This window comes from Misgurnus anguillicaudatus, chromosome 11 (assembly GCF_027580225.2).
Source record: "Misgurnus anguillicaudatus chromosome 11, ASM2758022v2, whole genome shotgun sequence".
NCBI lineage: Eukaryota > Metazoa > Chordata > Actinopteri > Cypriniformes > Cobitidae > Misgurnus > Misgurnus anguillicaudatus.
Window position 1 is genome coordinate 24,149,371 of NC_073347.2, and position 27,948 is coordinate 24,177,318.

General features: G+C 39.3%; 1 protein-coding gene across 3 annotated transcripts; it reads left to right on the forward strand.

Annotated features, from left to right (window-relative positions):
• Positions 1-43: 43 nt before the first annotated feature.
• On the forward strand, positions 44-27,482 carry lrrc9 (leucine rich repeat containing 9). 3 transcript variants are annotated; one of them, XM_055169592.2, is made up of 33 exons: positions 44-368; positions 713-775; positions 1,102-1,320; positions 3,192-3,332; positions 3,437-3,500; positions 3,662-3,732; positions 5,151-5,333; positions 5,427-5,582; positions 5,656-5,792; positions 5,865-5,996; positions 6,078-6,254; positions 8,012-8,129; positions 8,209-8,332; positions 8,423-8,566; positions 8,663-8,757; positions 9,009-9,215; positions 9,556-9,675; positions 10,487-10,678; positions 10,791-10,916; positions 11,001-11,141; positions 13,711-13,888; positions 14,024-14,244; positions 14,383-14,502; positions 14,717-14,844; positions 14,953-15,061; positions 15,491-15,627; positions 17,178-17,314; positions 17,396-17,613; positions 20,932-21,000; positions 25,936-26,061; positions 26,741-26,891; positions 26,986-27,142; positions 27,237-27,482. In XM_055169592.2, exons 2-33 carry the CDS (start codon positions 719-721, stop codon positions 27,277-27,279), a joined length of 4,398 nt encoding a protein of 1,465 aa, XP_055025567.2. In that variant the 5' UTR covers positions 44-368; positions 713-718; the 3' UTR covers positions 27,280-27,482. The 3 variants fall into 3 exon arrangements, with proteins under 3 accessions (XP_055025567.2, XP_055025566.2, XP_055025568.2); XM_055169591.2 differs by lacking the exon at positions 44-368 and having other exon boundaries at positions 550-775; XM_055169593.2 differs by lacking the exons at positions 44-368; positions 3,192-3,332; positions 3,437-3,500; positions 3,662-3,732 and having other exon boundaries at positions 553-775.
• Positions 27,483-27,948: the final 466 nt, after the last annotated feature.

Here is a 27,948-nt window from a genome sequence, read left to right on the forward strand (position 1 = left end):
ATTCGACTACGGTGGAAGACCCACAAAAACGTTTATTTTAGACATTGTTCAGCACTTCCAAATCTTGTTTACTGCAAAAACTTGTTTAATCCAAATCTTGTATAATTTTAGTGTAGTTTCACTGTCAACGTTTTCTAAAACAAACAGCAGGTTGCACAATGTGAACGCGCCTGTTGAAGTTCTTCTGGCGCCATCTGCTGGAAAGAAACGTTACATTCCGACAGGGCTTCCTTGACAACGACGACACAAACTTCCTTAGCTACGGCCTAGCGTAAACATCACAATGATGCGAACATTGGAAATATAAGGGAAAATCATAATAAGCGCAGCTTGATCCTGGAGGGTGGATATATGTGCCTTGTTTAAAGGTATGTTAGACACGCAATAATACTGCTAAAATTTATGAGCTGAGATTAACGTTAATCACTTAAGTTAAATGTTTATTTTGTGGTGTTATTTGATGGCGTGTAAAGGAATGTAATCTAGTCGTTTCTAATTACAAACTCTGCGTAGATTCTTTCTTCATGTACATTTACATGTGCACAGTAAATTGAAATCAAGATTAAGATTATTTAATTCAGTTATTTTAAGAGTAACTATAGTTTATAAACATGTTTTCTAATACTTTTGTAGTCATTTAGTCAGAAGTGTTGAATGAAAGAGAGTCTACAAATTTGTCATAATGAAGACTTTTAATAATACTGTTTTAAAGACAATCATGTCACCAAGTGAACAGCAGAGACTAAATGCAGATGAAGAAATTATTAAAGAATTGGTGAGATTTCATTTTATTTCCTTTTATTACTGTTTTGCTGTCTTAAGTTATTCCCTACAGAAAAGCAACATGAATTTCACATGTGCAAAAACCTTTGGCCACTTTTGTGCAAATATTGTACATATCTTAGTGTGAATTCTATGAGATCCCATGTGAGACATGTTGACGTTGTCCACACAAAATGATATTCCTGTATTTTTTACAAAGATATGCTTTTATACAAAATTTGCTCAGCAATATGCTTTTCTTAACAACTTAACCTTTAATGATTAGAAAGTCCTCCAGTATTAAGGTGTCTCAAGTTTGTGCTCTGTTTATTTTTTTAGTGTGTGTCTAATGGAGTATCATATGAGAAAGTTTCTCAGGAAGGTTGTGGAGTTGTGGAACTGGAGATGTTTTTCTCTGGGCTTCCTCGTATGGTGGGTCTCTTTCTCTTCCCCCGACTGTCCAAGCTTACCATCGTGGGCCAGACCATCAGCTTGATTCAGGGCCTGGAGTGTTGCCCAGTTCTCAATGAATTATGGGTAGTGGAGTGCAGGTTAAATGTAAGTCTCAGCTCTGACACATGCACAGGACTAAAGAGATTTGGATACTGTTTAAACAGAACTCGATTTGGGGGAAAGTTATTTTTGTTGTAAAAATGACCAAAACCCTTTGTAAAACCTTAATTTCCTCGTCCCTTTCCCTTTTAGACTGTTATGTATTGCACATAACTAATCATGCAAATAACAATTAGGGATGCACTGATCGACTGACCATAAATCAGAACCAGGTGGTTTTTCTCTCCCCCTCTCTCCTCTATAAAGCAGTAAATTATTTCATTCCAATTATTAGTTCATCATCAATTAATTTACACATTTTCTGTTATCGTGTGAAGTATAAATGTTGCACTGTATGCCTCGTCTTTAGCCCTGTAAGCCTATTGTTTACTTAAGTCAGTTTTTATTGTGAATTTAAAAGTGACTCTATTTACTCGAGTAATGGTTAATAAAAACTTTACAAAAATAACCGATAATGACAGACCTATTTTATTTAAAATAGACCACTGTTTTTATCTTTAAATCCTGAATCCTATACATCAAAGAACAAATCCAATTTAAAAACAAAAATATCTTTTGGCAGAGGTATGTTGCATTTTTGATCATTGTGCTTAAGATGCAGCTTCTAATTTCAAATAGCTCCAAACGGTTTTAAGGCCATTTAAGCCTATTAACAAGCAAATGTACATCTTGTTCATGTACTCTTTTAGTCTTTGTTGTCAGTTGCTTAAAGGTGCAGTGTGTAAATTTTAGTGGCATCTAGTGGTGAGGTTGCGATTTGCAACCAATGGCTCAGTCCACTGCTTACCCTTTGCTTTTGAAAGATGGAACATGATGGAACAAAATGGCGACTTCCACGTAAGGGGACTCTCTGTGTATGTAGATAAAAACGTCTCATTCTTAGGTAATAAAAACATAACGGTTCATTATAAAAAGGTCTTTATACACCCCTGAAAATATAGTTTTGTATATTATTTTGCATTTCTGTCAAGAGATCCTTTTAAAAATTACACACTGCACCTTTAAAGAAAAAAATCGGCCAATTTGCTTGTAAAAAATCGGAATTGGAGTCGGCCTTGAAAAATCATGATCAGTACTTCAATAAAAAAAATTCTTAATTCTCTGTATGTGAAAATATCAAGATTAAGATTATCCAATCAGAAGGTAATATTTCAAGGAGCAGGAGATAAGGTAAATTGAGTTTTGTTAGTTTGGGGCACCTAAAAACAAAAAAAGATAGATTCAAAAAAGCTTTTAGCTTAATTTTAAAAGAACACAGTGAAACATAAGCTATGGCATGCAAAAACAGACAAAATGTGTTTATATGGCCCTCATCTGCAGTTTTGCACATTTAAACTTTCTTAGCTTTTTTTTAAAGGGCACCTATTATCCGATTCACAATTTTAAATTTCCTTTGGTGTGTAAGTGTGTTACATGTTATGTTAACAATATGCAAAAGGCACAAACCCCAAAATAAATGATGACGCGAGTTATCGTTTCCAACATAAATCTCTTTTCTTGGACTACAACAAACACATGGATTGTAGGCAACAGTTTACTTCCTGGGCCTGTCGACGTGGGCAAAACCGACATTAAATCAGTCAAATTCCTCCTGCTTGGACTCACAGCCTGTAAGTTAACTCCTGTTAGCATTGCATTGTGACCGAATCTTTCAAACATGGTAAGGAGCGTCACATTTCCGGCTAATGTCAGAGGTATTCAGACCAATCACAATGTACAGATTAGCTGGCCAATCAGGGACTTAATGAGTAACGTTGTTTTTAGCAATGAAATAGGTGCACTTTAATTGGTTCATTATGATTGAAATGCCTGGATAATATAAATCTTATGTTTCTGATATTGTTTGTCTGTTGTAGGAGATTTCAGGCCTTCAGAAATGTTTGCAACTGCAGAGGTTATTTCTGTATGATAACAATATCCAGCACATCACAAATCTAGAGCTATTGGTCAACCTTGAAGTTCTGTGGCTTAATAAGAACCAGATCTCTGATATAGAGGTATATTATTTTCCCGTCAAGATAACCTGTAAAGGTTGTCAACAAGAGGTTGTGGTGAAAACATAGAAAAAATCCTAATATACCACTCTGTTTTTCTTTGGCAGGGACTGAGTTTACTTGTAAACCTTAAGGAGTTAAATCTTGCTGATAATGTTATTAAGAAACTTGGTAGGTTTGCATTTTATTATTTGCATTTAAATATTTTAGCATGTTGAGACAATTTATATATATTTACAGTACGTATTATATTACCCTATGAATTGAAAAACATATAAATGTTAAAAAAACTATTGATGTCCATTTTAATCTATAGTGTTTTTATCTCTGAGGTCATAGTCTGGATCAAAATATCAGTCTCCAAAATCTAAACCTCTCGGGAAACAAAATCAGTTCTTTGAAGGTATGAGAACATTTTATTTTAGTTGTCATTTTAATTTACTGTTTCATAACAGTTATTTGAATTCAAGCATTCAGAATGTCCCCTGAAGTTAATGGGCCTTTGAAGTCAATGATGCCAAACATAGCTATTACTATTGCTCAAACTGTTTGTGTACTGAACAACACCCCAAATGATGCAGCCTGTTGAAGAGAGGTGTACAGTAACTCCAAGACATCCAACTTATGATTATTGCCTGGTGGAAAATAAAACAGTAAGAAAAAGACATTACAGGAGGAATATGAGCAATAGTAATCAGAATACTAGAATGGGCTGCTTTGTTATAGCATTGTGTCAGCGACTATTGCACAAATTGTGGCATCGCTCACAATTTCTTTAGAAAATGTAAAAATCTTCCTCCTTTATGCATTTCTCCATCAGATTGTTGATTGCCCTTTGTGTAGAGCCCATATTGATGGTGCCCAGGATTACTGGATAATAGTTTTTCACCAGCCTTCACGCTGCTATTACTTCAAGCATGGTCACTACAGATCCGATTACTGTTATTTTTGTTTGTTTTGCGCGGACCATGCACTTTCTCAACTACCCCGGAGAAACTTAATCATTTCAGGAATTGCTCAATTGCCGTTTTTGCTTTTCAATTTGCATCATTACCATAATGTGGCATCTTTGCCAAAAGCAGTTTTCTTTTCTCTCTCTATTTACCAGAAGAAACACAGAGGCACTTTTAAATAAGCCAGATAAATATTTCCATTTTCAAGTGGTGTGAGGTCTGAATGAGGCGTGTGACTCTGAAAGGGAGTCTTTGTTATTTGTGCGAGTCAAGTGATTAAAAGGTCTGTAAGAGTCGCTCTTTGTGTCTATTGGCTCTTCAGAGCTCTTTCTGTGTAACACATGCAGAATTATGACACAAGCAGACAGGTGTTTGTATGCTGGCACTTTTGTGCCGTTAATCGGTGGGCTCATTGTTAAGTTCATACTGTATGTTGAAGGTTCTTTCCCTTAATGGGAAACTAAATGCACTTCCATTTGCTGTTGACCATAAAGGGGTACAAGAAAATCTTTAATTTGTGTGGACGGATGTTTTACCCTGATATTGTAGCAAAGTTTACAAAAGTCTTATCAAAAAACGTGTGTACCATCTATGCAAATCATTCCCATTTTGGTAGCATAGTGTTGGTGGTTGCTAGACTGTTGCTCTGTCCTTGGGTGGTTGCTACTGTAATTGCTTGTAATTTTTTTATATAAATAAATATATGGTCTTTGTTTAGAAAAGTATCACCTCTCTTCAACAAGCCACTGAATTTGAAGTGTCATTTATGTCCACAAACAGCTTCAGATGAGCTACATACCACAAATCCCCAACTCCAAGTATGGGCAAAAATGATGATGTTTGCTTTGTACACTTGTGTTATTTGTAGGAATTGACCCATCTGACTCGGCTGTCCCAATTGAGGCACCTAAGTTTGAAGGGCCCTACGTCTAGTCCAAACCCTGTGTGTCTGCTCTATAATTACTACATTCACATCCTATATCACATGCCGCACCTGGAGAGTCTGGACACATATGATGTTTCGACCAAGCAACTCAAAGATAATGCAGATGTGAGAACAAGAGTGTGTGTGATATTCTGTTTCATGAGAGTGCTTTTTAATTTCAGTTAATGAGAATTATGGGTATTTGTGATTGTGTGTTAGTCTACAGTGCTAAAGAAGATAATGTATTACACCATGCGTGTGCGTTCTGCGCAAAGACAGTTTGATGATCTCAAAACCAAGATCCGACAGCAGTGGAGAGATCAAATACAACTACCAGAGAAGAGAATATGGATGCTAACACACATGGTTAAGAATGTAGGTATAGATACACTGAAAATGCACTTGCAATTCACAATTAGCATCATAAATGTTTGCTGTCTATTCACAGTTGGAGTGTGAGCTGTCAGGTATACAGGACGTCGGTAGGAAGTCAGAAGAACCTGGAGGCTTGACCTCTGACATTCTTCTGCACAAACTGGATGCTCTTAGAGACCGACTAAAGATCTGGGAACAGCATTTGAAGGAGTATGTGTTTGTATTTTTGTCAGTGTGTATTATTTATTTGTGATATTTATATTAATTGAATGTTTGTCTCAGGCTAGAGGCATGTTATCAGCGTGAAGTGGCTTTGGCCTACGACAGGAAGGAGATGATGGTGCAGCTCCTGCTGTTGCAGCTGGAAACCGTAGGGAACATTCGCTTTGAGGAGGGAAACACCGGTGAACCTTGGTACTACACATTCACAAGACATGATGCTCAAGAACACAAACACACATCAAACATACTTATGGTCTTCCTTTCTTTCCTAAGGTTCACCCCGTGTTATGATCTCCTGCTTTCTCGTTTCTGTGCGTTGGATTACAAACCTCACCACATCACTGGCATGAAGATCAATCGGATCGTCCGTATCCACAACCGAGCCCTGCGTCTGCGCTTCCAGGAGAAGTTGGACTCTCTTGTCAGTGTGGAATCTTCAGCCTTCTCACAGTGAGTCACTCAGTTGGGTGCTAAAACCTGTCCAATCCACATTGCAAAAATTACCTTTTTAGTATTTTTTGTCTTGATTTCAGTACAAATATCTAAAAATCCTTAAATTAAGATGCATTTTTTTAAATTGAAGTGATTTTTTTGCTTAAAACAAGCAAAAAAAAAAAAAACTGCCAATGGGGTAAAAAAATCTTGAACTTACTCTATAGGCAGATTTTTTGCTTTTTTATCACAGATTACCTAAATTGTATATTTTTTGTCTAAAAACTAGATCTTTATTTTAATTTCTTAGGTCATTTTGGTCATTCAGAAAATACAGTGGAACCCTTAAAGAAAAACACCACACTGTAAAAAATGCTTTGCTGCCTTGAGGTGTTTTGTTGAGTCAACTCAGATTTACAAGTCATGTCAACAGAGATGAGTTGTCACAACTTATAAAGTATAGTTGAGAAAAGTCAACTTAATTTTATGGGTTATAACAACTCACCTGTAGTTATAACAACTCATCTCTAGTCAAGATAAATAATAGTTAGTTGAGGTGACTTGTAGATCTGAGTTGATTCGGCAGGATATTTTGGGGCAGCAAAGTATTTTTTACAGTGCACCGTTTTACAATATTTTACTATGTTCTTACCTCAACTTAGACAAATTAATACATACCTATCTTTATTCAATGCGTGCACTTAATCTTTGTACAGCGCGTCGTGAATGTGTTAGCATTTAGCCTAGCCCCATCCATGGATTTATTTCAGATGCTAGTCCAAGACGCGCGCATTAAGTCCATGTGCGTGCAAGAAGGAATCCTCTCTACAAGCTCTCTCGCGTAAAGTGAAGCCAACAAATCCCCATGCTAGGAAAAGCACGCAATGTGCATGTTAATGTGAAACTATAATAATAAATATTAATGGCATAGCATTTTTTGTCTTTCAAAAAAAAAGTAAAAATCGAGAATCGAATCGAATCATGACTTAGAATCAAAAATGTAATTGAATCGAGGATTTGGAGAATCGTGACACCCCTAGTAGTTACACAAGTAAGATGGCACAAAACACGGCGGTTTTTTAATCGGATAAAAAAAATGAGAACTATATTGTATGGCGAAGAGCACTTAGTTTGCAGCACTTCGACCTCCGGCACGGTAATATTGATGGAAGTTTGAGCGAGAGGGGGAGTAGTCGAAGTGCTGCAAACTAAGTGCTCTTCCGCCATACAATATAGTTTTCATTTTTTATCTGCTTAAAAAATCGCCATGTTTTATTTTGTGCCACCATACTTACTGGTGTAACTACTCATGTAACAATCTTTAAAAGGGGAAAACATGGAAGTGTTTGGTGGCTTCTAAATTCATCCCTGTTTGGATCCTAAGGAATGAAAGGGGCTAGGCTAAATGCTAACACATTTACGACGCACTGTACAAAGATTAAGTGCATAAATTAAAAAAAGATAAGTATGTATTCATTCATCTAAGTTAAGGTAAGAACATAATAAAATACTGAAAAATGCTGGTGTTTACCTTTAAATTTGAATATCAGCTAGCTTGAAAGAATGAATATCATATTTTTATGAGTAGTACTATGCACCAGTTTGACAGATCTTGATGGTCCATTAGTGTCCCATCTGTGGCTCAGACTAGACAGACCCCTCAAAATGTTTCTCTAAAGCGAAATATATGAACTTTTATTTTCATAGATCATAGTCAATTCACTAAAACAACTGTTTGTTTCTGCAATGGCACCATTTGTTTGTGTGTGTGACAGGGATCACAAACACAATATGGAGTATCTGTTTCACGTGCCCGATCCAGAGCATTCTTGCGGGAGAGATGAGATACTACACATCTTAGAAAATGGTTTTAAAACTGCTGATGCTTGTGAGGTATCAAACTCTTTACAGGCCAACAAGGAATGGTTACGTTTTTTTATTTCCATTACATGGATGTGTGTCTTACCTTCAGGCACTGGGCAGAAATCGAGCCGTTCCTCTATCTAACAGTCTAAGTGTGTGTGACAGACTGCAGATGACATTCCTCCAGAGGACATCAGAATGTAACCATGCAGACCCCCTTCCCTTTAGAAATGGTCGGGATACATCCATGCACACATTAGATATAAACAACAAGTCTTGCATCATAAACAACTCGGTAATTTCACAGATATTTGTGTTTGTAGGTCAGTTGATCATTTCTAAAGTGTTTCTGGGCCGCAGTACTGCAGTGAAGGAGGGTGTCCCAATACATTGTGATCTTTACCCAAAAGTGCACTCTGTCTACCTCAGTTTTGACTTGAAACAGCAAACAGAACTAACAGCCCCTGGTGAGTTTGAGTGTTGTGGTTATGTGTTTACAGAAAGAATAATATTTAGAGCAGCATTGAACAAAGCAGTAATAAGTTTGTGTGTTTTGGCATCAGACTGTGATTGTAGACAGAGGCAGAAACTATGGTACATCTTTGACCATGAACTGGTGCTTCCAGAGTACCTAGTGGACTTTGAATATATCACACAGGTAATATATATACACCAACACTTTTTGGCGAATTACATTTTGCATTCCTGAAGTGTAATTGGTTTTGACTTTGTAAATGTAATTTCTGTATTGCTTGAAACTGACACGATTGGATAAACCAGTATGACATGCCCATTCAGGCTATTCAAATCATAAGATATCATCCTGTCAATGCCATATCTATATGACTGTATGAATCAGTGATTAAACCAGCTTTCTTATGTTATGTTCTTTGATATGCGTCTTTTCAGGACACATCCAAGCTCCCTTCACCTCCGGACTCCTCTCCTGTTAATACTTCCATAGCTGTTGAACCATCCGTGCCCCGTCCTGAGCTAGACCTGGATGAGAAGGCATTAAAAATGGACCCCATTCTGAAACCTCACCCAAAGATGCTCAGTATAGATGAGAAATCTATACTGGCAGTGGCAAAGGCAAATGTGCTCAGTCAGATAACAGTAAGTATCTATATCATCATACTGACAATATCATACACTGGCTACAATACCCATGTGACCCCAAAAAAGTTTTTACAATCATGCATTCAGCACATGTTTTTATCCAAATCGACTTACAGTGCATTAAAGGAATACGTTTTTTGGCAAAAGTGGTGAGATTTTAATCCTAAAATGTATGCAGATCAAACATGTTTTGTCTTAAAATGAATATAGAATGAAGGATTAAGAAAGGTTTTAAGACTTTTTCATTTGCATTGTGGATCAGTGCTCAATATGGTATATTTGAGTCAGATTTTTAAATAAGTGATTTTAATAATCACTCTTTTTTTCTGTCACGCAGGTGCTGAATCTACATGGTAATAGTCTGAATAAACTGTGTGAGATTTCTCGACTCACGGCCCTTCAGCGTCTCACCCTCAGCTTTAATAACTTCACTCGTCTAGATGATATTTCACATATGGTAATAAGATATCAGATGGATAAAATCAATGCATGCCCTACTTTTTTCCATCTTGAATATTTTGCATTACGTTAAAAAACATAAATGGGTTGTGAATGCTATCTTTATGTTGGACATTGTCATTGTGTTGTTTAGATATTTATGATGCATTCTTAACTAAATAAATGACAAGACTTTATTGACGGTGCACTTGCGTATCATCTTAAAATAAAGCAATAAGCCCCAAGAAGCAGTGGGTTACCAGTGCATTTTATACAGCTAAGGGGGTTTAGGCACTCCGCTTCGCGTCATGCCTAACAACGCCCCTTAGCTGTTATAAAATGCACTGTAACCACACTGCTTCGCGGGGGTTATTGCATTTATAAAACGGATATTTTATATGCATAACGTGAATGCGTCAGTGTTTAAGTTGGGTAAGATCACCACCCAGTGGATAGCGGAAATATGAATTTGAGTTAGAAAGTCCTCAGGGAGAGTTTTATCTTTATTGATGAGATGATTCAACAATATTTATTGAAATTTATCTGGATATCGCCATAATTGTGCAATTGTATACAAATTAAAAATATGATTAAAGAGTGTGGTGTTTTTTTTCATAAATCAGTACGCAGCAACAGTGGCGCAGTGATACTCCTGTAATGCGGTCTGAACCGTGGATTTACCGGGATATTTTATCACGGCTTGGAACATGTTTCAACCAATCAGAATGAAGAACCAGAACTGCCCGTTTTATAACATGCATTATAAAACACAAACGCAATTATGAAACATTTTGTCTTTTTTCTTCCTCTGTCTCTCTCACAATCTTAAGCCAAATTTGGAATATCTAGACGTTAGTTTCAATCGTATTGCAACACTGGAAGGTCTGCGAGGACTTGGCCGTCTGAAAGAACTGGATCTTCGCTGGAATCAGTTGACCCGGGTCAAGGATGACATGAATGTGTTGCGTAAACACACCCCTGCTCTGCTCCGCCTGGACACGCGGCATAATCCTTGGAACAGGGTATGAGTCACCTAACATTACTTCAGAACAGCATATAGAAAATTCCCACAATTCAGCAGTGCAATGCACAAGACCCCTGTTCCATACTGTGTACTGTGTGTTTGTGTTACAGTATGAATGTGTGCATATGGTGATTCTTGGTCGGCTGAAGACACTCACTCATCTGGACGGTACTGTAGTGATGGAGGAGGAGGCGGCTGCCACAGTTCAAATGGGTGCCCAATCCAGAATCAGCCAGGTAGGAGTCCGTTCTGGACCTACAGGTAATGTTATTAATAGGTTAATGTTTTATGGTTTATTACTAATGTGTGTGTTTGTGCAGGCATCTCTGGTCGCCCACTCTCGAACGGATACCGAACGTCCACGTAGTCTGAGTTTGTTGTCTTCTGCTCACCTGCTCACACAGATCAGCCTGTCTCCATGGAAACACTCACTTGAGCTTGAGCCAGGCTGGGCTTCCAAAGTATGCAAAAAGGGCAATTTTTATAATACAACTTTAATATTTGTGACCCTGAACCTAGTGATGTAGTACTCGAGTCCGGTCTCGGACCACAGTGGGAGGAGAAGGACTCGTAATTTCAGAACGAGTTCTCGAGACCAACGCATTTGTTTATGTTCATATAAAAAAAACCACACAACACATAACAATAATAATAAAATGCAATGTTGACAGGCATTATTTATATATATACACTCCCTGACAAAAGTATTGTCGCTTGTGTACAAATTGACATGTGCAAAGTGCACAAAGTGCCGCTAAAATATATTTCTAATCAAGATTTGTTTTCAAGAAATGGCTCATTTTAATCCCAACAGCTTTTGTAATAATGTTTCAGTGCAAAACGAAACTTTCAAAAAGTATTCTGATATTCACAGCTTGGTAAAGCACATTGAGTCAATTTTTGCAAAGACATAAGTGTTGTCGCCTGTCATATGAGCTTCATCTGTGACTAAAAATCACAGATTAATTATGTCTCAGGTGTGTATAAAAAGAACCCCAGTACACTAGACCTTCACATCAACTGCAACTAGACCTTTGCAAACATGCCTAAGATTCACCCTGAGACTAAAGTTTTGATTATCAAGAGGCTGAAGACCAGATCCACTGCTGATGGCGCAGACACCTTCAATGTGTCTCAGCATCAAGTACAGAGGATAAAAAAAAAGATTTGAAGAGACTGGAGACATTTTTGACAAGCCCAGGTCAGGCAGACCCCACAAGACAACTGCTCGAGAGGACCGTTTGTTGGCTCGAAAATCCAAGGCCAGCCCATTTTCCACTGCAGCAGAGCTCCACGAGACCTGGTCACCTGAAGTCCCTGTGTCAACCAGAACAGTTTGTCCGATTCTGTCTCGAAATGGTCGAATCAGTGCCTAGAATCCAGCACTAAACAAAAGACAATTGAAAAACCGTGTGGCATTCGCCAAGGCCCACAGCCTGCTAAAAGGATGGACGTTGGAAAAGCAGAAGGTGGATTTTTCAGATGAATCTTCTGTTGAATTACACCACAGTCGCCTCAAAAATTGCAGAAGACCTACTGGAGCCCGCATGGATCCGAGATTCACCCAGAAAACAGTTAAGTTTGGTGGCGGAAAAATCATGGCCTGTTACATCCAGTATGGGGGTGTGCGAGAGATCTGCAGGGTATAAGGCAACATCAATAGTCTAAAATACCAAGAAATCTTAGCTACCTCTTATATTCCCAACCATTAAAGAGGCCAAATTCTGCAGCAGGATGGTGCTCCATCGCATATTTCCATCTCCAAATCAAAGTTCCTCAAGGTGAAGAAGATCAAGATGCTTCAGGATTGGACAGCCCAGTCACCAGACATGAACATCATTGAGCATATGTGGGGTAGGATGAAAGAGGAAGCATGGAAGACCAAACCAAGGAATATTGATGAGTTCTGGGAGGCATGCAAGACTGCTTTCTTTGCTATTACTGATGACTTCATCAATACATTGTATGAATCCTTGCCAAACCGCATGGATGCAGTCCTTTAAGCTCATGGAAGTCATACAAGATATTAAATTTGGATCTCACAGCACCACTACTTAATTTGCTGACATATTTTTGTATTTGTAGTAAATTTGTTTAATTTCTGAATAGGCGACAAAACTTTTGTCTTGCCAAAATTTGACCTTTGATTAAAGGATAAATCTTTTTTTCAGTAAAACTAATTTATTTCGGTGCATTAAACATCATTTGGGAGGGTTTTAGCTTTTCATATGAGCTATTTCTAACACCAATTGATTCATTAAAAGTCAGGTTAATAGCAGGTGTTACTACAAAATAGATAAGCGACAAGACTTTTGTCAGGGAGTGTATATATATATATATATATATATATATATATATATATATATATATATATATATATATATATATATATATATATATATATATATATACCATGTTAGCTATTGCTATAAATATACCAGTGCGACTTAAAGGGCTCTTATTATGCAAAATCCACTTTTATAAGGTGTTTGGACATAATGTGTGTTGGCCACCCTACGATGAAAAAAAATCCACCTGCTCTTTTCACCCGCTGTTTTTTAATCCCAATTAAACCAAATCAGTCTCACTAAACCTCAGCGAGTTGTACTCTGTCCACTAGATACTATTGTCTCAGACTGTATTAATCAGATCTATTTTAACTGAAAGCGCTCACTATCTGTTTGTAAGGGAGTAAGGAGCAGTAGCTCATTTGCATTTAAAGGTACAGACAGTAAAGCAGAACGTTTTTACTCCCATCCAAATAGAGGCATTTTGGACATATTATAAGAAATTAACTGTGGGATATTTTGAGCTGAAACCTTACTGACATATTCTGGGCACACTTGAGACTCATTACATTTTAGGTGCCCTTTAAGACTGGTTTTGTGTTCCAGGGTCACATTTGAGAACTTTAGCAAAACTGAAGACTCACTAAATAACAGCTTACATTGTTTCTTCACATTTTACATTGCATTTACATTGATTTTCTTTACCTGATTGTGGTATTGTGTTTTTGCCACTCATGGTCAGATCACAGCGCTGAATCTGGATGGTCAGCAGTTGACACGACTCGGTAATCTAGACCAGTTGGTGAATCTACGCTGGGCTTCATTTGACAATAATGAATTATCATATATTGAGGGTCTGGAACACTGGCCTCTACTAGAGGAACTTTCACTTAACTGCAACAGTATCTGCCGATTTGAAGGTACTGCTCCTTACCTTTATCTCTTCCTCCTTTACTTTCTCTTTTCTCGCTCTCTTTTCTTTTCCTATGATATAATTTACATTCCACCAATTTAATGACTTCTAATCTTGTTTGTTGTGTGTGTTTGTTGTGTAGTACAGTGTACGCTAAATCGACTGACGCGGCTCAGCATTAACAGCAACCAGCTGCAGTGTTTAGACGGGGATGTGTTAGACCGACTGCCCAACCTTCAATTCCTGTCTGTTGAGAACAACATCATCTCCTCTCTGCATGGATTTCAAAGGTCACGCGCCTTAATCGAGCTTTATATCGGCAACAATGAAATAAGCACCAGCCGTGAAATCTTCTATTTAAAGGTCAGGAGATCTGATTAATACATTTCTGAGAGCAGAAATATAAATCAGTTTTTATCACAAGGTGCTGAAGATCCATCAGGAGAATCTAACAGTAAATGGAGTAAATCATTGTCTTGCTGTAACATCTGACTCTTTCAGGCACTGTCCAGTTTAATTATTCTGGATCTGCATGGAAACCCCTTGGTGAAACTGGAGAACTACAGGATCTACATGGTGTTTCACCTGCCTTCTCTCAGAGCATTGGATGGAGTAGCTGTGGTAAATTAACATTTTTAATGTTATTCTTGTTTACATACACATGCACATAATTAGAAGTGGTTCATACTCTTTTCTGCACTATAAAACTAAATGTCCATTTTGAATACTGTTGAGCTCTGAATGTAATGCTCAAATCAAGAATTCAAAAGGTCAACCAGTTATTGCATTTCAGTAAATAGCTTTGTGTGTTACTAATAAAGATGTGCGTTTGCAGGAGATGTGCGAGTCAGAAACTGCTAAAATGTATGAAGGGCGACTTACTGCAGATATGGTGGCTGAGAAACTTGGACACTGTAACTACAGAGACCTATCAGAGCTCAGTATGGAGTCCAGCTCTGTCAGGTACACTTCACCTGTTACTGTAATACTGCAGTCAAAATTAAATTTGAAAATGAAATGAATCTGCTGTTTCTCCTTTCAGTTATGTATCAGTTTGTAAATGTGTTTTAGGTTTGTGGATCTCACACCTGCTGATTTGTTCAGAAATTTGCGCAGTATTAATCTTGAACACAATAACCTAACCTCATGTGGCAGTCTCATCTTCCTGCCCAACATCAAGGTATGTATGTGATTAAAACGTTGGAAATTATTAAGTATAAAATTTATTTTGTGTAGCTCAACTGGTGGAGCATTACATGAGTAGCTCATCATAGGTCACAGGGAACACACATACATATAAAATGTATAACTTGAGTCTCTTTGGATATATGTGTCTGTCAAATGCATAAATGTAAATAAAATTAAAGGCTGTGATTCCTGGACAGAGTTTAAATACTGCACTTTTGTCTCCATTTTTATGTCTAACCATAGTTACTGTATGAGGTTACCTAAAATTGACTTACAGCAAATGTATAGAGCTATAACACAGAGATGCACAATACACAGTGCATTGTATTGATGGTGCCACAGTTCAGTCAACAAATCTTTTTTGGTGAAGCATCTAATGTGTTGAAGACTGCATGTGTTTGTGTCTGCTTGGTCTTTGCAGGTGTTGTTTCTGAACCATAATCACATTGAGTCAATTCTGCCACGTCAAAAACTTCAGAGTCACATGAGCACCAAGCAGGTTCTCCATCATAAAGTCACTTCCAGTGGGTATGGGCTACGGAACAGCAGGTTCAACAGGTATGACACACATTCATACACATACACACTTAAAGGTACACTCCACTTTTTTGAAAATATGCTCATTTTCCAGCTCCCCTAGAGTTAAACATTTGATTCTTACCGTTTTGGAATCTATTCAGCTGATGCGCTAGCACTTTTAGCATAGCTTAGCACAATCCATAGAATCTGATTAGGCCATTAGCATCGCGCCTAAAAAAAATAACCAAAGAGTTTAGATATTTTTCCTATTTAAAACTTGACTCTTCTGTAGTTGCATCGTGTACTAAGACCGACGAACAATTAAAAGTTGCTATTTTCTAGGCAGATATGGCTAGGAACTATACTATCATTCTGGCGTAATAATCAAGGATTTTGCTGCTGTAACATGGCTGCAGGAGGCGCAATGATATTACGTAGTGGCCGAAAATAGTCCCCTTAGTATCTTTGGCCCTGTCCCAAATGGCACACTGCGGACTTGTGGACCTCCTCAGAGTCCACACTTTGATGACATCATGTAGTTCAGACCTTAGGGACCCTTGACCCGAGTCCAAGAGGGAGCAAAGGAGTCGTATTTTGGGACAGACTTGAACGTCACGCCGGAAATAGGAAGAGAAGTTGCCCGTCAGTGTGAACTCCTCCCTTCCATTGTCTGATCGGCCTGATTCCTCTTTCGCAAGGACTTCTGGGTTGGTAAAGTGCGCGAAGCCTGCTGCAGTGCGGGCTTTGCCGAAGACTGCATCAAGGGTGCAAAGGGGGCTCTGATGAGCACACTTCGGAGCGTAAAAATTATAGATGGAACACCCTTCGGACTCATAGACTAAGCGAGGACGCACAATTTAAGGCCACGAGACCGAAAGTCCACATGAAGTGCGCCATTTGGGACAGGGCCTTTCAATAGCAGGAGACTATTTTCGGGGCACTGCGTGATATTATTGCGCCTCCTGCAACCATGGTACGGCAGCAAAGTCCTTGATTATTACACCAGAATGAGAGTATAGTTCCTAGCCAATAGCCATATCTGCCTAGAAAATGGCAACCTTTAATTTTCCATCGGTCTTAGTACACGATGTAACTACAGAAGAGTCCATTTTTAAATAGGAAAATATTGAAACTTTGGTTATATTTTTTAGGCGCGATGCCAATGGTCCAATCAGATTCTATGGATTGTGCTAAGCTTTGCTAAAAGTGCTAGCGCCAGACCCAGAAATCAGCTGAATGGATTCCAAGACGGTAAAATTAAATGTTTAACTCTAGGGGAGCTGGAAAATGAGCATATTTTTAAAAAGGTGGAGTGTCCCTTTAACTTAATCATTATCTATTGGGATGATGTAGTTCCTTGTCCAACCACTAGGGAGCGTCATGATTACACATAATGAGAGATTCTCAGACAGCAGTGGTGCTCTGTAGCTCCAAGAATGCTACATTTACACACAGCAAAATAAGTGAACACGGTTGTTGGGTGGTTCAATCTTTAAAGTTATCACAAGCAGGAAGTATTCTTACTATTCTTATTAGCCTTCTTACTCGCTGCCTACTGTATCAAAATCCACTTCTCCTTTGGTTTGTAGGGAGAAAGCACCTAGTGATAATCTGGAGCCTTTGATGCCCACATTGCAAGTTTTGCATCTAGGTTATAATGGCATTACCAGCCTGATGAATCTTCAGCTACGTCGACTGACTAACCTCCGAGCACTGGTCCTACAAGGTACAACACTCTTGCACAAACACACACATGCACACATTCAGTCTTTCTTTACTTACAGCATCTTTGCTCTGTGACTCTAAGGGAATGATATCAGTCAGGTGGAGGGACTAGAAGGTTTGCAGAGGCTACGCGAGCTGGTTCTGGATCGAAATCGAATCAAGTTTTTGAAAGAGAACTCGTTCTGTGGACAGTTGGTTCTGGTGGACCTGCACCTGGCAGAGAATCGCATTTGTGAACTGAACCACCTGCAGCCGCTCGCAGGGCTAAGAAGATTGTTCTTAGACATGAACAAAATACAGGTAAATATAAACACATATAGATGTGCATACATTGTGCTAGCATGTAGGGTTTTGTTTACATACAGACTACCAGCACATCCGGGAACTTGACTGTAAATTTCGTCACCGCCCCTTTTTGGGGGAAAACAGACTAGACCTTCCATTGACTTCCATTCAAAATAGCGGAACAAAGCAACGTTCGTACACAGCTGACAGGCATAAATAACTTATGAAATCACTTAGATTAAACATGTTGAGTAATTATCTGTCCACCCTGCCTGCCATAGAGTGCGAAAGATACATTAACACATTTAATTTGGTCAATATGAAAACATGTCCCTTTCATTCTCCCAGAGTCAAATTTGTGTAACTACGCTATCCAGTGATTGCTGGAAAATCACTAAGGGTTGTATGGCTGGACGGAAAAGTGCACTCAGTACTCTAAATATAAAGACATAATATATAAATACAAAGTAACTTTCAAATACGAAGTAAAATCATTCACTTGCTTCCCTGTTGACTCGATGAGGTACGAGTAAATGTCCGGGTAAGACACCTCTGGCCAATAGGGAGCGTTGTTACACAAATTTGACGCTGTGAGAATGAAAGAGACATGCTTTCACATTGACCAAATTAAATGAGTTAATGTATCTTTCGCGCTCTATGGCAGGCAGGGTGGACAGATAATTACTCAACATGTTTAATCTGAGTATTCTCATAAGTTATTTACGCCTGCCGGCTGTGTACGAGCGTTGCTCTGTTCTGCTATTTTGAATGGAAGTCAATGGAAGGTCTAGTCTGTTTCCCCCAAAAGTGGGCGTGAACCTGTTCAGAGACAATCTATGACGTTGCGCCGGTTGTGCGTATTGAGGATTATACATCATAGGGGCGGTTTCCCGGACAGGGCTTATCCTTGTCCCAGACTAAAATGCATGTTTGAGCTGCCTCAATTTATAAACACTTTGTACTTACATATCTTAATATTTATCAGTGCCATTGTTTTGTCTTAAGATGCACACCAGTATTGTTTTTATTTGTAGAGTTTGTAAAAATGTAAAAATGGCAGTGCCGTGGTTGGATAGTGTAGATTAAGGGGCGGTATTATCCCATTCTGACGTCACAAGGGGAGCCAAATTTCAATGACCTATTTTTTCACATGCTTGCAGAGCATTGTTTACTAAAACTAAGTTACCGATGGATACATAGATTGATACATCGTTTTATCCTTACTGTTTGATGCATTGTTGCCACACGTAAAAAATCGATTTGAGGTACCTTTATTTTGACACTGTCCATGTACTCATTCCTTGACGTAATGTCCATCTACGCATTTCTGCCAAAGCGTGCATTTTTGTTTATTTTTATCTGCTGGCGTCAGAAAGTGAATATGATGCAGCAACAATGCGGTTGTAGCAGTGAAAACACACAGAAAGAGACAGAAGATGACCGTGTGTTTAGCACTGCAGGTGATGTTGTCCACGCAAAAAATTTTTTTAAAGAAAAATCTCTCAAAAAAGACCACTGCAGCACTTGTTTGACTGTTAGATCAGATAAAATGCTTAAGTTTATCAGCTTTATTTTTTATATTAATTTATTTTTTAATTTAATAAAAAAATTCTAAAACTACCTCAGTGATTGTCACTATTGCACATTTTGGCACAAAATACTGATAAAACTTTGACTGTTGCCATCATAAGCTTGATTTTATTTGACATTTTGATGTGACTCATTATTAATTTTTCTTTTTTTCTTTAAAAGTGTATTTTTGTTAGTTTGTTGTTGTAAATGTTCCAATTGGGACAGAGGTTGTGCAATTTTCAAAGAGTTTAATTAAATGTTCATGTTTTATATTTTTGTTGCATTTGCAAGTAAAAATGTAACTGCTTAACTAGGTACATAATGTAAAAATACCGATAAATTAATCGAATCAGATCGTAATTGCATCAAAGAAGCGTTTGATGCATCTGCAAAAATCGATTTTGTATTGAATCATAATAAACTGTCCGATTTACACCCCTATTTACTGGGTTGTTCTTTTTCACATTTTCTTGGTAGATAGAAGCACTGGGGACCCAAATATAGCATTTAAACATTAAAAAAGTCCGATTTTAATGATATGTCCCCTTTAAATATCCAGCCCTAGTTTAACTAAATGTCAAGGCCTAGTTCTGGATTAATCTAAACCCTGTACTGGGAACTGCCCCATAGAGTATAAAACGTCATTGTGTACATCTATAGCTTTGTAACTTTAATTTTGATATTTTATCTATTTTTATTTGCTATTTTCTTTACAATGACACAGTATGGCAACACTTTCTATTTCAAATAAGTGCCATAAAAGTAGATCATATGGCTTGTGGGAACATTCCAAGTCTTGTAAAGCAACAAAGTAGGTTTTGTGTGAACAGATCGAAATATGAAATTTATCTTTTCCTCTTTAAGTTAACCTGCTGTTTAATAATAGAAATCCATTTATCAGACAGGAAGTTCTGTCAAATATTGTTTATCTTATGTATGACTGGGACATATTGTGTTAGAGGTCAGGGTTACATATAATTTTATTAGCACAGCAGATCACAACAATAACCAAAAATTCACTGTCACTCTCAACCCTGTTAAAGGCGGAGTCCACGATGTTTGAAAAACGAGTTGGAAAAGGAGACGGGCCGACTACCAAAACACACTTATAGCCAATCAAATCAAATCAAATGCCGGGTTGCGTATGTGTGGGGCGGGTCTATCAACAGAAGGTCCAGATTCTATTGGGGTAGGGGCGTGTTTGTTTAGGTGATTTCAAATATCAACATTGGCTTTCAAACATCATGGACTCCGCCTTTAATTGGGTGTGTGTTTGTGAGGATGAAGCTCGCTTTTTAATTGTTCAACTCTCCATTCCCATACCTATTCTATGTGTGTGCCTGCAGTTTTACTGTAATTACTAAATTACAGTCATTCAGTCACTTAGTGTGTTTGTATTAGTGTTGTTAGGCCTTTTCAGAGCTCGGCTGTTTCCCTGCCCCTGAATATAGAGTAATTACAGACGCCCATTACTGCACCAGCAAAGCAGCCTAAAGGGTACAATTATCCAGTATTTACATTGATTGAAGGTCAGAGGTGCGGGTCTGTATGTATGCGTGTGTTCTTGAGACACGCTCATCTTTTTTCACTCGTTCTGCTCTGCGTTCTTCTCTCTGTCTCTCTTTCTCTAAACTCAATGTGTTGTGGAAAAAAGCAATTGTGGTATGAAAATATGCTATGTAAATGAACGCACGTTATTTTTAGGGGTTTTTATGTCACACACATCTCTAAGGCCTAATGTGTTCTTTATTTGTGTTGCAGGATATTTCAGAGCTGGAGAAACTGGAGGTTCTCCCTTCCCTTGTAGAACTGTCTGTAGTTGGCAACCCAGTAATTATCTCTCTTACACACACTTACACAATATACTGTAAAAAAATTGTACTATGCTTATATCATTATTTAAAGCTCACATAACACATGCTGTTTCTGTCATGATAAATTATGAGAGATGAGGAAGCAGTTGCGAGTGAACAATGAAAGTTTATTAAAGCACACTTTAAACAGGAAACACAGGAACGAAGGACAACGGTGGAGCCTGAGTGCGGGAGAAGGTGACGGCGTTGGTGGAGTGATGATCAGTGGTGTAAATCCAAACTGATGACCGGAAACATCCACGCGGAGACGAGACGACACGACCCAACACAATAACAGGTACATCCACAAACGGGTAAGTCCAAGCGCGAGTATCCAACTGTTGAGTGTAAGGATCTGGCAGAGAAACAGAGAAACTGGTAAGTATATATGGAGTTGATGTAATGATGAACAGCTGTGCCGGTGATTAGGGTCTAATGAGAGTGCAGACAGGTGAAGACACTTATCCCCGGCAGGAACAGTCTGCTGACTGTGACAGTACCCCCCATTTGAGGAGTGGCTACCAGACACTTCCAGAGGCTAGAGATCCGGTGGGAGTTGGACTGGTGGAAGAGCAGGGGGAGGGACGGAGGGCCAGGCCCGTGAAGAGGCCAGGATCCGGGAAACCAGGACGAGGCTGACCGATCAGGGGGCCAAGGAAGAGCCGCCGGCGGGATCAGAGGCCAAGGTGGAGCCACAGATGGGACCAGAGACCAAGGCGGAGCCGCAGGCGGAGCCAGAGACCAGTACGGACGTAGAGACCATGGTGGGGCTGGTGGTAACAGGAACCTGGGTAGAGGGCGGAAGCAGACAGAGGCCCTCTGGGCCATGTTAGTGGTGGCAGAAAACTTGTGGAGCTCAGGATCGGCCTTCTTGGACCCGGCAGAGAGTTCAGAAAGCATGGGATCGGCCATCTTGGGCAAGGCAGAGAGTTCAGGGAACTCTGGAACAGCATACTTGGTCAAGATAGATATCTCATGGGACTCCAATTCAAACTCCTCTTCCATAATGAGAGGTGCATAGAACTCACATGACCTTAGGGGAACGAGTGGCTCCATTGTGGCAGAGAGAGTGCGTGGTTCAGGTTCTGACCTTTTAGTCCTGACATCGAAGAACACAGGTTCAAATCCTCCAGCCGTGCGAGGGTGTTCAGAGGATTCATGTTTGTGAGTTTGGGTAATGCCCTGTGGAACAGAAGTACAGAAAACAGACCACACCCAACACAACGCCAGAGCAAACATAGATGCTTCATAAAGTTTGTAAAGTTCAAGAAGCTCTTGAGGTTTGAGTAATCCCAGTGGCCAGAACAGTTTCATTGTCTTAGCATCATGAACAATGGTAATTTCATGTGAAAAGGTGACTTTGTTGGCTATAAACAGTTCCACAGAATCATTTACTATTAACGAATCACTTTGAAATGACTCACTCAAAGGTGATTCGTCCAGAGAATCAGTGGAGAGTTCAATCAGCGAATCAGTAGAGAGTTCACCTTGAGAAACAGTGGCGAGCTTGCTCGGAGAATCAGCGGACGATTCGTTAGGTATTTCACTGGGCACAGATTCTAGGAATTGAGGCTCGAAAGACTTGTTAGACTCAAAATTCTCACTTGACTCAAAAATCTCATTAGGCTCAAACATCTCACATGACTCAAAAATTTCGTGGGTAACAGAGAGTACCTGTGGTTCAGGATCCGATGATCCAGTTGAGTTGAAGAGTTAAGTTGATTCAGGTTCGAGTCCCCCAGTCCTAACAGGTTGGTCAGATGATTTGGGTTCAAGAGCTTGTGAGGTTTCCTGTTGAGCTGAAGAGCAACACATAGTTCCAACAGTACCCACAGGTAGAGCATCAGCAGGTGATTTAAACAGTTCAAAATATTCATTTAAACTGGATGTTTCAAATGAGTTGAATCCTTTCATCAATTCCCGAGATTCGGAGAGGTTCACCGAGTCGTTAGTGTTGATCGGTTCCTTCGAACCGGACAGTTCACCTAGCTCAATAGACTTCGGTATCTCACTCGTTTTGGAAAGCTCACTGGGAGAAAGGAGCAGTCTGTGAATTCCGGTCGCTCGAACCGACATTATCGGGCTATCCGTTACACAGACCAGGCGACGACGTGGAACTTTGACAGAGTCAATGGAACCGGAGACTGACTCATACACCGAGTCGGATACGGCGGCAGCTGGACTGAGTTCGGACACCAGCTCTGACAAGACAGGGCTAAACAATGCAGTGTCCGGGGCACCAATGGTTTGCTCTGGGTTAACAGGCAGCACTGGCTTCTTCCTCTTCCTGCGATTACGGGGTTTATGTGGTGGTTGAACAATTATGGGCTCAAACGGCATTTCAGTCCTCTGTACAGGGGCGGAGACCGTGACGGAGGATTCCCATAAATCCCGACGGCTGCGGTTGTACAGATAACTCACGAAGCCCCAAAAATCCAATACTTCCAGCCCGTCCATCTCCCACCGAGGCAGAGGGTCATCCAGACAATGGTTGAGCCAGCTCTTTTGTTCCGACTTATTGAGTCCCAGACCATAAGCGCGGGTCCAAAAGACCTGAGCAAAATCCAGAATTGACTCACCCCGCTGCCGGAGGGAAGCCAAACTCCTCCGTCTCTCTCCCCACTCTCTCTCTGAGGAAGGAGGGCGATCACTGTGAGGCTGAGACATCCCGGAGTACACTCGCTGCTTCCAATCTTGGCCAGATCCTTCTGTCATGATAAATTATGAGAGATGAGGAAGCAGTTGCGAGTGAACAATGAAAGTTTATTAAAGCACACTTTAAACAGGAAACACAGGAACAAAGGACAACGGTGGAGCCTGAGTGCGGGAGAAGGTGACGGCGTTGGTGGAGTGATGATCAGTGGTGTAAATCCAAACTGATGACCGGAAACATCCACGCGGAGACGAGACGACACGACCCAACACAATAACAGGTACATCCACAAACGGGTAAGTCCAAGCGCGAGTATCCAACTGTTGAGTGTAAGGATCTGGCAGAGAAACAGAGAAACTGGTGAGTATATATGGAGTTGATGTAATGATGAACAGCTGTGCCGGTGATTAGGGTCTAATGAGAGTGCAGACAGGTGAAGACACTTATCCCCGGCAGGAACAGTCTGCTGACTGTGACAGTTTCTGCTTTTCTCATGTTGATCCTGAGTACCTAGAGTAGTATTACACGTAACACGGTTCCACTATCTCTGGGTAACTTTCACGTTTACACTGTTAGACTTTTTATTGTATATATGCGGCCTTTACCGCAGTTCCATTTTACAGTATAATACCCTGACTGTAACCTAGTTTTAAAAAAAATGCCTTGAAGGGGAATCAACAGGTCGCCTGTGTCATAGGTCCATAACATTACCACAGTGCCACAGAGTCACTTGATGAAAGTTACTCACTTCACTCCCCAAGTAGCCACTTCTGAGGAGCGAAATCTTGGCGTCACTAGTGTTTTGAAGTCTTGAGGTCAAATTCAAATCTGACGGTCAAGCATTTATCCATAATCCCTTTCTTGTTTCTAGCTACAATTCTCAATAAATTATTTAGACTGTTGAAAAACAATTCACATTTTGAAAATTTGCTTCACTACTAAAAGCATAACAAATAAAATGTATTTAATTTCATTGATATATTTTATTTTTCCATTTTAAATGCTTTTATAACACTATTTTATTCAACTACAGTAGCAGTACTGCTGTTTTTTTTACAGCAGTCTACCGCAAATTCAAAACATACAGTAAATCACTGTAAATTAAATGTTAATACCCATAATGCAATGTATATTACAGTAATGAACTGGAAAAGAAAATTATGGTATTTTACTGGGCATTTTGTGGTAAGTAACTGTAGAAATTACAGTTAAGTCTAACAGTGTACATTATATTCACTTACGTGCCGATTGCCAACAAAACAGACATTTGATGCAGTTTTACTTACAGCCTGCGACTCATGACCCGGTTGGAACCGGACCATTTCAACGAAATACAGCATAATTAAACAAACACACGCACAACTCCGTTGCTACCCCGGATAAACAAACTACATCTATTGTTTCCATAAGGCTGGGATCTTTGTGAAGCTGAACAAGCTTTAATTTCCCTCACAAACAACACACTTCTTTGGTGACGTTGATTTCGTGTCAGTTCTTGGTTGGTGTATGCAAATTCATACGTGGGCACTTTAACTGGAATAGTTAAAGTGCCCATTTAAGGACTTCCGCTGTACTTCCAGCACTGAAAATGCCCATAAAAGAAATAAAGCAAGATTGTTAGGTATGAATTGTTCATGCTCAATAAAAACTTTCTAAAACTTGTACGAACAATGGCGCATTATACGTCCAACTGCTTTTCTGACAATTTGCCAGTTTGTAGCATGAGGAATTCATCTTGTAAACAGTTTTTGAAGCTTTGATTGTGTTTACAGTGCGCAATATAACACGTGTTCATGTTTCACACAATTTACTTATCTGTATAGTGCTGTTTTCACTGTCCTCAAAACAGGCTGATGTCTTCCTTGTTCTATGAAGTCCTTCCTTCAGAAATACCTAACGAATTTTGATTGTGTAGTTTGTTTAGTGTGTTGTGATTCGATAGCAGTTTAGCTTGCCGTTAGCTTAGCTGGCGACTGACATATTCCTGTGGGCAGAGTTTAGTCAAAAAACTGTTTTACCGACGTCATTAAAGCAGGAAATAGAGGGCTGTAGTCCAAACCGGCTGTTTGCTGTAGGCTTTGAAAGGCGAATTCTTTTAAAGAAAATATATCGCCTGGCAGTGAGCGTTATCATTTTACAGGTATTATTTATGCTATTATAGCAACATTACACACTAACTAGGGTTTCAAAAATGGGATCAGAAAGAACGTGACCTTTAATGTTTTGTTCATAAGCTTTCATTGTGCGTGTTTGTTGCAGGTGTCACGACGGTCCCTCCACAGGCAAGCAGTGGTATTGCATCTGTCTAGACTGCAGGTTCTGGATGGAATCACAATCACCTTTGAAGAAAGAACCAGAGCAGAGCTTTTATCTAATGAAGCACAGGTAACACATGACACTTGGGGGGACACTCCACTTTTTCTGAGGGTGTGCTCATTTTTCAGCTCCCATGGAGTTGAACATTTGATTTTTGCGGTTTTGGAATCCATTTAGCGGATCTCTGGTGTATCACTTTTAGCATAACTTAGCATAATCCATTCAATTTGTGTACTAAGGCCGATGGAAAATTAATAGTTGCGATTTTCTAAGCCGATATGGCTAGGAACTATACTCTCATTCTGCGTAATAATCAAAGACTTTGTTGCAGTACCATGACTGCAGGAGGCGCAATGATGTTGCCCAGCGCCTGAAAGTAGTCCCCTTGGTAACTTTCAATGGAAGGGGACTATTTTCGGGCGCTGCATGGTATCATTGCACCTCCTGCAGCCATGGTACGGCTGTAGGAGTCTTAGTACACGATGTAACTACAGAAGAGTCAAGTTTTAAATAGGAAAAACATCGAAACTCTTTGGTTATTTCTGAGCGCAATGCTAATGGTCTAATTAGATTGATTGGATTGTGCTAAGCTATGCTAAAAGTGCTAGCGCCAGACCCGGAGATCATCTGAATGGATTCCAAAAAGGTAAAAATCAAAAAATGAGCATATTTTCAAAAAAAGTGGAGTGTCCCTTTAAAGTCTGAATGCTAAATTTCGAACAAGACACATGTGCGTGTGTGTATCCAGGGTTCTACATCTAGCTCAGTCAGTGATGTGACTTTACCTGGTCTGGCACCACTGATCATCCGACCAGCTCCTTCAAGACGTACCAGCCTGAATACAGGAATACTCACATTCTTTTCTGATCAGCAAGAAGACATGCACGATACCTTCAGATGTATGTATGCATACACGAAAACAAAAACACACCAATACATGTACGGGTTTTTTTTTTGTGATGTACAAGCAGCTTTTGTGTGTGACTTTTTCAGTTAGGAAGCAGAGAGCGGGTGTCTCTCTCCTGCGTGGTCTTCAAAGTGACGTGAGCTTCAGGCAGATCAGAGGACCTTTCAGCCTCTACACAACAGCACTACAGCCAATCAGACAAAGAGTTTTCTCTACCTACCCTAACATTGATTCTGAGAACAGGTATATGTACTCACTAATACAGATATACAGGTTGCTGTGAGGGGTAAAAGGAGATTTTTGATGATCAGTGTGGTAACTCTGACATTGTCCACAGGTTCCGGTATCACAGCGGGCCCAGACCTCCACCTCCTTTGTAACGGCAGAACCATGGTGACACACTATGTGTGCGTGTTTGGGCTGACACACTATGTGTGCGTGGTGTTTTTGTTGACTTCCACATAATGTGCTGGATCTATGCATTTTATATTGAACTCATATTCACAGTTGATTCACAGAATGTTTATTGTTTGAAAATGATGACGAATACTACCATAAAGATATTAAATGGATAATCCTTTGAGTCTCTGAGTAATGCCTTTTATCAATAAGCTTAGTGAAGATTAGACAAAGCAGGTAGTTGCTAAACATGACTATTAAACTATAAAACGATAAAACAAATATTTGTTTAATATAATTTTTAGCAGCATTGAACTAATAGAACTCATCTCACAAACTAAATCAATAAAAAAATGATAATTTTTTTACAATTTTAAAAAATTATATAAAGAGCTCGGATGCAAAAGCCTTCAATTATGTCTGACATGTTTTCTTGTAAATTAGCATTTTTTATGAGACAATTCTGCCACCAAACCAGTATTTCTGAATGACCTGAAGCCAGGATTAAGCGGATTTGAAGCGAAAGTATTCATAAACGTGCTGAAAACATTCATTTAACAATACATCATCATCTCATTTTTGACGAAAGTGGCGTTAGCTGCTTTTGCATTTCAGCTTCTCACATACAATAACATAATCATTATGCATTA